We start from the raw sequence: 12,109 nt of genomic DNA, 5'->3' as shown, positions 1-12,109 counted from the left end.
ACAAAACCCCACGACTACTGACAAAATAAGTAGGGGAAAGTTTTCTGGTTTCATTTTGACTGAGAAATGCATGACTGTTGCCAGAAGCGACAGGCATCCAAAAAGTGAGGAAGAGAGAAAGAATTGTAGGAAGAGAGAAAGAACAGAATGAGGCAGCTGGGTCAATGGGGCAGTCATACTGTTGTCAACATGGCATTTATGAAGCATGTGTGTAAATCTACTGCTTGCATAGTTTAAGTTATGAAAAATACTGCGGTTTATAAGGCAATCCAGTGAAAACACACAACAGATGAAGTGCTGCAGTTTCTAATGTTTATTTTGATAGTAAAATCAATAATAGAATTAGACTATCATGGTTACAAGCAGAATTGTGGTACCAACTCCGGGCTGATACAATGCAGTGACATAATTAAGGATAATACAAAAAATTGAAATCAAATAATAAGAGGCACAATAACACAAACAGACACATTTTGAAGATCAATCACAACTGCTTTTAAGCCTACTTCACATCTGTACACTAACAAGGCTCAATAAACCAAGCTGTTCTCCAACTAGTTGTGCCGAAAAAACAACAAAAAAAAAAAAAAGAAACAAAAGTGAAAGAAAATGTCAAAACCCAGCACAACACTGAAACATAAATAGAACAACTGTCAAGATATTGTATTTGAACAGGCATATATGTGAACTACAAATATAGACATTGCTAATAGGATCAAGTAACTGTTAGTTTCAGTAGGATACACTTTTGCAAAGTTTTGCTTAAGAATATCACCAAGAGATCTATGACAGAGCACTTAGCAATGAAATACAGCCTTCCTACTGACTAGAACAAACGAACGAACGAAAAAAAAAAGAAGAAAAATAAAGAGAGAGAGATTTTACACTTGGGGAGTACACACACAATACTAGCTACTTAAAGATCCCATGCTAAATTATCAAGTAGAATACCATACAACATTAGAAGCACAAGTTCACGTATTGTGTTTTTTTTTTTTTTCTTGGTTTTTCGTTCTTTTTCAAAGAACTGACACTTCATGTCAGTCGTTTGTAAATTGAATGTTGCATGGATTTTCAAAACTAAAGAAACGAAAGGAATCGAAACAAAAAGCTTTCGGTGGCCCTGGTTACGTTTTCGCAAACCCGCTTCCAATGTTGAAGGTCAATTTAGTAGTTGGATGCAAATTTGGCAAAGGTTTGGAAGGGAATGTAAATCATTGCAGTGTAATCGTGTAGAAAAGTATGCGATCGGACAGGTGCGAGCGTTCGTCGTCGTCGTCAACCTTTTTGGTAAGGTTGGTTTTTAGAGTCCGTTAGTGATTCGAGAGATCTGGGCCCAACAGTCCAAGTAACCCTACTAGCTTCTCCATGTCTTCCTCAACAGAAAAACAAAAACAAACAAACAGACAGACAATCAAAATAAGCTATCACCGCTACATTAGCACGGCCCTTTTCCCGCCCGACCACTGGTTCGGTCCAAGTCCAATTTGAGCACCCGCTATGGGGTCGGGTCTTGGCACAGGTGTTGCAGTGGCTTGAGCAGATGTCTTAAGAGCAACTTTATTTCGAAACGGTTTCTAGCGCAAGATCGGGGAGGGAGAAGAGTTCACGGACCTGACCACACATGCCAAGTCATAGCTCTGAGGATGTTCAAGTACATATTTTGAAATTCAGCACCATGGGTGGCGAGACAGGACTCCTACCCAATGTCCACGTTTTTTTGAACCCAATAAAACGAAGAGCTTCTTTCCCCCTTTTGCCATGAAGGGAGTCATGCAGCGGAAACCACCAAAAGAAGACTCAACTTTTCTCTGAGGGAGTGACTGAGTGCAAGGAAAGCGTACGAATGGGGATGTCTGCTGAGACTTCCCGCCCTCCGCGACTAGGCCGAGCAATGCGCACCTCTGCTTGTGTCGTTTTTTTTCCTTTTCTCGTGTTTGTGTTCGTGGAAAACCTTGATTCTGTTCAATGGAGAACAACTGCTAAAGGCCATTTCAGTTTGTTTGTTTGTTGGTGAATGACTCTGCTCCAGGTCATAGCCGGCGATCTGAGGAACAGAAGATCCAGAAGAATCGGGAGGCACAATAATCTTGAGGGGACACAATGATAAAGGTTTGACATTGTCTTTGCAAAGCTTCTTCCACTCCGAGGGCTTCTGAAGAATCCACCACTGCGTACGTCGAACGTATAAAAGTTACAATGTATCATGTACGAATGCTTCTACCGAATCAAGACGAGGTCAAAACAAAGGCAGATTCAAACTTGCACCAGAACCTAAACAGAAGAAATCTCACATGGTTTATATATATATATATATAATCGATGATATAAACATAAAAAAAAAAAAAAAAAAAAAAGTCTATGATTGCAGCACTCTTTGGATAGTCTCTCAACCAAAACATACGGGACAAAGTCTTTACGTTTAATCATACTGGACTCCACTGAAGGAAGACTACATTCATCTTTCAATGAAAACTGTAAGAGGGCAAAGCAGCAACAGTTCTCATCTGAAGCAAGCTCACTGCTCGACACAGCAGGAAAACAAACAAAAGAGAAGGAATTTCAGAGGAAACAATTTAATTCTTGGCATATTGGGCAATCTCGTTTCTGTAAAAAAAATGTCAATAGATCAAGTTTGGATTCTCATGTCTGAATAAGGCACCTGATTTTGCAGGCATCATTTTAAAAATAACATGGGAAATTCTGTAAAACCAAGTGCATCATGGGTCTTTTTCAGCTCGTGGAGAGTGATGGAGGTGATTAAGTATCAAAGATTCTTTTCCCATTTGTGCTCATTGGTTAGAATAAAGACTGTCTGTCGCAAAAGCTCCATGAATATCAATTTAGCGAGGTTAGCATGCGCAAACAAACATATCCATGGTCTCAAATATCATATGTAAAGGGATCATACAGATTTGTTAATGGAACATTTACGAGCAGCAGGAGTCATGATATGTAGGAATGCATGCTCGAGTTCTGCTGCTAAACCTTGAAACGAGAACACAAGATACAGAGTAACAAAATGCACAGAATTGTAAAATGATTCATCAAGGTCCATTAAACAACAGCACAAAAGCAAAACAAATCTACAACATTCAATAGGTTAAATACATTGGAAAGAGCATGTTTATTTAGCAACAATAAGACAGGCCGCCTTCCGTGAAATGCTATTTCTCAGTTTCGTCACCATGTTGTTTTCCATCGATAAGTACTTTTACAAAACCCATAAATCAGATACAATTGTTAAAAAAAAAGAAGAAGAAACACAAGTGCTGTAAACGAAAGCATCATCCTGTCTTTCTACAGAGGAAAACCTGCATAGTGCACCAATAGGAGTAATCTTTCTTGAATATAGCGAAAACATATCTACACAAACCATTGAAAAGGAAAGGTAAATGCTTGTTTGAATGCTCTTGAGTATATACTGTAGCCATTTTAGAAAGAATCCAAAGTGAGTTTCATGAATCCGCTGTATAAATATAGTGGCATAAGATCCATCTTTTGATAAATAATTGTTTATCATATAAAACCCATTGCTCGTAGCTTGAATGTAACAGGGAATGATCTTTGATTCTCTACACAATTTTACAACATGATTTAGCAGCTTTGCGTCCAAAATTATTGAATCATCAACAATATGCAGACGATGAAAACAATCAATCAATCAAATTGAAATAGCTAGCTTTTTTTTTTTTCAGGATACATTAGCATATCACGGTACGAGCGAATTTTAATAAAATTGTGCAAAAAAAAAAAAAAACAAGCAAACCACGCAAATCGTTTATAAACAGAAAGCTACATTATTTCCCTTTAAAAAAAAAAAAAAAAAAAGAATATGATGCTAAATGTCGGACTATGCAAAAAACATTTAAACTGCGGAAAAAAAAAAATTAAATAGTGAATTATATTTACTTTTTGTGAACTGCTGTTTTTTTTTTTTTTTTTTTTTAATGTATTCAATGCATATATCTGTGTTTTTGAAGGCAGAAATAATTTCCCCAAGATTATAAAATAAACATAATTCATTCTTATGTGACAGCCCATTATGAAACAAAACAAACACACATATACAAATGTGTGCGTGTATATGTGTATGTGTTCTTTAAATATCTTTCTTTATATAAAAAGCTTATCAGCAAAAACAAAACAAAAAAAAGAAAGAAAGATAAAATACTGGCTTTAAATAGCAACCTTTTCCTTAACTGTTTGAATGCCACAGAGTCCCCTGGTTAAAACACTAAACAGCACAGCTCACAACATCACGTTGAATGCGAGAGCTTGCGCACTACAATAACCACCAAACGCTCTCAATACAGCAGGCCGTCGACAGAAGGACAACATGCATTTCCATCTCCGTATGCTCATTGTTACTTGCCATCAAGCTTATTGTACAGGACGATTGTTATCATTTTTTATACGCTCGAGTCATTATCATGACTCTCCTGGAAGCTTTGAGCTCTAGATGGCACAAGAAAGGCCAGTCGTTGCCGCCATAACAAACGGCTTTGCCGTCTTTTGAGAATAGATGGGCTCTTAAAGACAAAAAAAAAAAAAAACTAAAACTAAAACTAAATAAAGACTAGTCCAATTGATTCCCCATGGCAAATGGAACTGCCTTACAGTACAGCGATTTTATATATATATATATATATATATATATATATATATATTTCTTTTTTTTTTCTGAGCTACTTTGTCAAATACCTCAGATTTCCCTCAGTAAGTAAAAAATTACTTTAAAAAAATCAATGACAACAATACCAATCTCTGGCCAGAGAGAATGTCAACACTGTACATCGACCTGAAGAAAAATCCAAAGCAGAATTTGTATTTTTCCATAGGAAATGTCTACTGAAGGCAAATGAAGATTGTGACGTCAGAGACCTCACGCATACGAATGTCTCTCTCCACTCAAGACCTCTCTGTCACACTGCTCTGGTCAAGATGGCAAAAGTCAAGTACGCACCGCAGCATTCAAACGAGGTCGGTTTAGCAGCAAATGGGAGGGGGGAAGCTTTTTTTTTGTTGTTTTGTTTTTTCTTTTTGTCTAGACAAAGTGCTTTTGCTTTCTTACATGTAATATAGAACTTATTATACATTTATAGATTTATAGATATATAATAGAATATAGATATATATTCCACAATTAGAATAAATCTAAATTCCTTTCTATGTACAAAAAAAAAAAAAAAAGAAAGAAAAGAAAAAAAAGAAGTTACAACACATAATGGACGGAATATATAATCTTTACTATGCTACCAAAAGTAAATACAGAAAAATAGCTTTACAAAACTCTACCAGTTTAGATTTTAAAGGAAAAAATATTCTCCCTTCTTTGATCAAAATGATATTTGAGCGACAACCTTCTCCACAAGCTTCAGCATCAAGAATAAAGTCACTTTTAAAAGGCCTTTGGAAGAGATTTTTCAGAATGAACAAATTTTGCAGCAGCTTGAGAACATGGCGGCAGGGAAATCTCACGAAAACTTACTTTAATCATTAAAATTAAGACTAATTTCTCATTTACTTGATGTAAATTGTAATGGTAACGTGTTGTAGTGAATTTAAATTTAAAAGTACTTTTTTGTTTTCATCGATACTAGACTTTTTATCATGAGATTCAGCCGGCAAAGTATACAAGTTATCGTTGTGTTAAATACAATTTTAAACAAACAATTTGCAAAGGATCATCTGATTTTCCTTAGCAAGATAAGTGCTTTCAAAACATTTCAGAAGAGAGATCTGTGGGCAACGTGGAGAAGAAAGATAAAGGCAAATTTCTACAAAAATATACACAATTTAATTTTTCTTTCAATATTTCAACAATAAGAATAAGAAGACACGAGCATAGAAACGTTTCATGCTGAGTAACTTATCAATTCTTAATATCGATGTGTGCATGGATTAATGTGTTTACAAACTATAAACAAGGACTTTGTGTATTATTTTTGTGTATGCACTCTTCTCTACAACTATAGCAAAAACTGTTGGTTTTGTGATCATGTCTTCTTATGGGCAAAAACAGAAACATCTTTATAGCTGGACTTTTAAATACGCAACAGAACTTCATGGAGGGAAAACGAACGGTGGTACAAACATTTCGAAGAAATATATTGGAGAACCAAAAAGAACAGTACAAAATTCGACGAGGATGCAAATGAACGCTTCTTTCTGCAGAGAATTGGACCCAAGCAAATTTCACAGTTCATTAGAAATCCCTGACCCTACCATTTTTCCTACATTCAATACGGTGTCAGGTAAGCTGTGCAAATCCTTACTTAGACTGGCTAGTTGCCATTTTAAGTTGCATGTGTCTTTGGTACAAAAAACAAAACAATCAAAATATAGTGTGCAAACATCATTTTTGTATTTTATATGTGAATATTTCTTATAGTACGACACCGCCCACCCCCCATCCCTCTTAAACGAAGTACCGAAAAAAGACATTTGCCAGAGCCATCTTTTGATACAAAGCACAGACTCTGTGGCATATATATTTTCCATGTTCCTATGTACATTCAGAGTATCTTTAAAGAGCTGAATTACATTACAAACCTCGACTCCCCCCTCGACTACTTGCTTTCTGCAAAATGGTCCATTTGCGCTCTCTATCGAGTTTTATTTTTCCTCAACTCCGCGATTACAAGGCACAATGAATCTTACTTGTATAAAGTACAAATATAAACAAAACCCAATCTGGGAATCAACTTTTTAAGCCCCTTTCGCTGAGAATTCGCAAAACAACATCAAGGGTGATTTAATGCGAGGGCACTTCAACCAAAGTGTAGAAAGGAAAAGGTTTCACCAGTGGATAATAATCATTCCGCCTATTTACAATAAGGGATTTAACTGACCATCTGCTCAAGTCAAAGAAAGAGGAAGGAAAAAACACACATACACACTCTTTCTCTTTCTCTCCAACCTGAGACGATCGCAAGTGTGCGGAAACGGGCGTCTGAGGCCCGTTTCCTCACCTACTACTCTCGACGCATCTCTGTCCTACATATATACACCAAACTTCAGTAACGTCGCACTACTCTTTGTTGAACATCAGTATTTGTGTTCTTCCGTATTTGCCTCAGCATTGTTGTCGTCGGTGTATAAAGGTGAAATAGTACATGCCGCGTTCAAAAGCTCGGAAAGTCTGCATTTCCACCCTTTTGACTGCTAAATCAAAGGAGCTAATGCCTTCGTAGTTTCTCTGCTCTGCTTTTCAAAACGCTTTATGGGCATTTGACAGATTTAGCTGGATGCAAGAGGAAAATGGCTACAGCAAAGACTGGTGATCATTGTTTAGCTTTTTTTCTCTCTTTTTCTCATTTGTTGGAGGTATCTCATATATTGGCTTTTAATATTTGCAACATGGCGGCCTGTTGATTGATACCTGCCACATGCACACATGGTAGGAAATAGACTACTGAGTGCAAAGGTTAACTACTATAGTTTCATTTCCATTGGTGCGCAAGAGGTGAATATATACATACGTATGCACAGACAGGCGGGTGTCGTATGCATGTATTCACTTTCAATGTGAGAATGTGTCTCCAAGTGAAATGGACATGCAGAGTGTTGGGCTGTTACAGTGTGGGACAAGAATGGCGCTGATGGCTTCATGTGTGCTCCGAGGTGCCTGCCAGGGTGGCGTTACACTTTCGATGTGGGCACACGCAACCCCACCAGCCCTCCGGTGGGATCTCCTTTCCCAGTGTTCTCCAGGATCTGATTCACAAAGTCTGAAGTCTGGCCGGCCACTGGTGGCTGCACTGCATGAACAAAGAGAAGCTATTACTTTTTTCCTCAATAAGAGTTTGTAAACATATTAAACTGTTAGGTAAGAATTTCCATTAAAGGATTGGTTTACTTCAGAATTAAAATTTCCTGATAATTTATCCAAGATGTTTATGTCTTTCTTCAGTCGAAAAGAAATTAAGGTTTTTGAGGAAAACATTCCGAGATTTTTCTCCATATAGTGGACTTTACTGGGGTCCAACGGGTTGAAGGTCCAAATTGCAGTTTCAGTGCAGCGTCAAAGGGCTCTACACGATCCCAGACGAGGAATAAGAGTATTATCTAGAGAAACAATCTGTCATTTTCTAAAAAAAAAAATAATTATATACTTTTTAACAACAAATGATCATCTTGCACTGCTCTGCAATGTGCCACGCATGACGTAATCATGTTGGAAAGGTCTTCAAACTCAAAATCGTCTGACATCATTGTTTTACCTTTTTTTTGTGTTTTTTTGTGTAGACACTGGATAGGTATTTCCGCCTAGTGACCTTTGTGACCTTTCCAATATGATTATGTAATGTGTGGCGCATCGCAGAGCAGTGCAAGATGAGCATTTGTGGTTAAAAATCGATCGTTTCGCTAGATAAGACCCTTATTCTTTGTCTGGGATCGTGTAGAGCCCTTTGAAGCTGCACTGAAACTGCAATTTGGACCTTCAACCCGTTGAACCCCAGTGAAGTCCACTATATGGAGAAAAATCCTGGAATGTTTTCCTCAAAAACCTTAATTTCTTTTCGACTGAAGAAAGAAAGACATAAACATCTTGGATGACATGGGGGTGAGTAAATTATCAGGAAATTTTAATTCTGATGTGAACTAATCCTTTACATCGAGTGCACAGAAAAGACACTAATATTGCCACCTTAGTGATATGTCTACGTTTTCAAACCAGGAATTAAAGTTGCGGTCACATTTACCGTTTTTCAGCAAATTTTCATGGGTGAAATCCAGCCATTTCAATAGGAATCCACGTGAAATCCATCGGAATGTCACGTGAGGGCGGAAGATTTCCCCACACAGATTTCGTATTGCGTTCAAGTTGGTCACGCGAATTCGCCACGTTGACAAACAGAAAGATGCTTTGTTTTAAAGTGGCTTATGTGTGAGCTGTGCTTCATACATCGCTACACTAGTAGTGGACAATGGACCTTTTTTTTGCCCTGTGAAATTTTAGTATTAACACTTCGATACAATTTTAGCAAAGTAATGGAACTGACAAGATTACCTTTTCTAAAAACTTTCCTGACATTGCCGAAGAGTTTTTTTGTTCGTTAATGCTATCAGTTCCTGAGCTTCCACCCTGTTTTGTTGTATGGTTTCAGTTTGGTCCAGTTAAGAGAAACTATTTCAGTGATAATGAAAAAACATTAATCTTATGTTCTTTTAAAGTTGTTTTGATAACTGCTACAACAGTAGGATGAGGATAAATTTGTGGTGTGGTGATGTGCTCATTGTCCCTAACAGAAAGCGAACAGAGCAAAGCAAAGTGGAGGCTCTTAAAATTCTTGGAGGCACAAAGATAGCAGCTGTTTGAGAGGATGCAGCTTGATAACGCTTGTAAAGCATGCAGATTTCTTGAAACTCAGCTTGTAAGATGCATCTAGTTGTTACTAGTGTGCTTGAGGAAAACTTGAGGACAGCTTGTACAAGGTCTCACATAATTAGCACTTGCGACGTTTTATGTAATGCAGCATTTTCTTACCTAGGGTATCATCAATGAGTTTATCCAACTTCTCTGTCATGCTTGTTTCTTTGTCATTTGAGATATCTTGAACTCTGTTGACTATCTCTTCTTTGATTGCATTGATCACAAAGAGCAAACGATCTAAAAAAGAAGATAATCATATCTTTGTTTCATTCTTGGCATACATGGATGAATTTGCTTGGTTGTAAGTATGCACAAAAACTTGACAGCCCTGTTTCAAAGGTAAGCAAGGTGGTTACACTCAAACTGGGGTGCGTTTCCCGAACAACGACGTAACTCGCTGCTTAACTACAATAGTACGATGCATTGTTGAAGAAATCAACTAGCTAGTCACGGCTGTTTCCCGAAACCGTATTATCGCATATTTGTTGTTCAACCATGTTGGTTAATGATGTCACGCAGGTGGTGGAGTAATAAATTCTTTTAGTCTGTTTGAGATTGAATTAATGCCAGTTTTTTTGCTATAAATTATGGACATGGCATCCGAGGACTAATTCTCATTTTTCTCAGTTATTTTGCATTATTTCCAGATTCAATCATAGACTCATTCTTATGTACTAGAGCACGTACACACATGGGCACTCTTCAAAACTAAAACTAAAAGACGTGAATGAAATTTGTATATATTCAAAATGAAGGATACAGATTGAACTGGATGTCAGCTTGCTTATTTTGTTAAAGATAAGGATTTATTAAAGGGATAGTTCACCCAAAAATGAAAATTGTCCTATGATTTACTTACCCTCAAACCATTCTAGGTGTATATGACTTTCTTTTTTCAGCCGAACACAATCAGAGTTATATTAAAAAAATATAATGGCTTTGTAATGGCATTGAATTCGATTTTGAAGCCCCAAAAAGCGCATCCATTCATCATAAAAGTAATCCATACGGCTCCAGGGAGTTAATAAAGGCCTTCTAAAGCGAAGCAATACGTTTTTGTAAGAAAAATATCCATATTTATAACTTTATAACCGTACACAAGTCAAGTTCCGGCGGAAGAGTGACCTCTGACCCAACGTATGACGCAGGATGTAGGAGTAGCGTAAGCTTAGGTGATAGTAGATGCCTCTTGCGGTTCAAACAAATAGGGCTGGGCAACAAACTCAAGCTTGTTTTAGACTTCTAATATGTGACCGGTTTTGTTTTGCCCTATCCTCTGTGCTTCCCGCGTTCGCCAGTACGTCATGCATCATACAGCTGTTACCAGAAGCCAGTGAATATAGTTTAATTTAACTAATTTAACTCTGATTGTGTTTAGCTGAAAGAAGAAAGTCATATACACCTAGGATGGCTTGAGGGTGAGTAAACAATGGCATAATTTTCATTTTTGGCAAGTCCACATGTCATGCAAACAAGAAACTATGCTTCTAACCACAGCTCAAGAGCTGTCGCTCCAACCACACAACTATGCGATGCTGTTTGTGAATGTTCATTGAAACTATGATTCTGGGAAACACTCGTTGAACTATGCTGATAATGACGGAACTTGCGACCATAGTTGGCTAACAATGCTTTTGGGAATCGCACCCCTGGTTAGCAAAACAGAATCTAGAGACATTCTATAATACACAATCTAAAGCACTTCCTTTAATATTTGATTTCGATGTCAAAATATAATACCATATTCAGTTCCAAGGCCCCATAACTTGACTTTGTTGGCTTCATACTGAGCTTTTTTCTTCAGCCTGCAGGCCCTGGTGGAAAAAACAACCAAAAAGAAGAATCAAGTAGTGTCGTTTCATCTGCATACTTACCTGTATACAATATTTCCATCTTTACTGATACTATTAAAGTTACTATTTAAGTTAGTATTTATGGTGTGCTATATTTTAGCATTTTATTCACAAACCGTCCACAATACAGTTTGACCAGTCTATCTATGCTGGTTTTGCATTGCATAAGAATAAATTTAAGAGAAAACATTGGGGTGTTGGCTTCGAGAAATTAAAGAAGTAGTAGTTCAAATAGCAAGGCTTTACCTGGATGCAAGCTTGTTCTTCTCCTTGCGAGACCGAGGCCGAGCGGTTAGGGGTAATTCACTAACGGGCGTCAGGTCACTAATAACTTTATTGAGCTTCCGGAGTTCATTGCCAATCTGAAGCAGCTTTCGGGGGTTTGGAGTAAGATCTTCCACATCCGTCCGCCGCGATTTCTTCAATGTGTATTTTCCTAAACAAGTCAGTCAAGCATTGGCAATTAATATCAGGCTTGAGATATTGGAAGATGTTCAAAATGATTGCTAGTACTTCCTAAAGCTTTTAATATTGTGAACTGCTGTGATTATAATCTGTAGCATAAACTGAATAGCCACTTTTTTTGTCCATAATTGTAAAGAGGGAACCTATGAGATGGACAGTAAATATCTCACCATGATGCAGTCCATTCTTTTGGTACATGTTGCTGGGAAGGGTATCTCGGTCCCATTCGGAGGGTTTTAGCATGCGCTCCTGTTTGGATGGGATGATCTGCTCACTATACTCCCAAAAGTATCTACGCTTTCCCCTCTTCCTGGAAATCCCAGCTGTCAGGCCTTTGACATCATCAACCATATCGGTGTCACATCCTGTTTAAAAGAAAGGATGGTAATGAGAGGAAGAAAGAAAGGAACAA

The 12,109-nt window shown here is 37.5% G+C and overlaps 1 protein-coding gene across 3 annotated transcripts in view; it reads right to left on the bottom strand.

Moving 5' to 3' along the window:
- Positions 1-298: 298 nt before the first annotated feature.
- Positions 299-12,109, bottom strand: part of crebrf (creb3 regulatory factor) — a 38,092-nt gene continuing 26,281 nt past the window's right edge. For all 3 annotated transcript variants that reach the window (XM_051877586.1, XM_051877588.1, XM_051877587.1), the window contains exons 5-9: positions 11,868-12,062; positions 11,479-11,668; positions 11,120-11,193; positions 9,494-9,616; positions 299-7,763 (exon numbers count right to left, since the gene is read on the bottom strand). In XM_051877586.1, the coding sequence (XP_051733546.1) occupies positions 7,645-7,763; positions 9,494-9,616; positions 11,120-11,193; positions 11,479-11,668; positions 11,868-12,062 (701 nt within the window). In that variant the 3' untranslated portion in view covers positions 299-7,644. The remainder of the gene's footprint in view (positions 7,764-9,493; positions 9,617-11,119; positions 11,194-11,478; positions 11,669-11,867; positions 12,063-12,109) is intronic.

This window comes from Ctenopharyngodon idella, chromosome 21 (assembly GCF_019924925.1).
Source record: "Ctenopharyngodon idella isolate HZGC_01 chromosome 21, HZGC01, whole genome shotgun sequence".
Lineage (NCBI taxonomy): Eukaryota > Metazoa > Chordata > Actinopteri > Cypriniformes > Xenocyprididae > Ctenopharyngodon > Ctenopharyngodon idella.
This window is presented reverse-complemented; position numbering and strand designations above follow the sequence as displayed.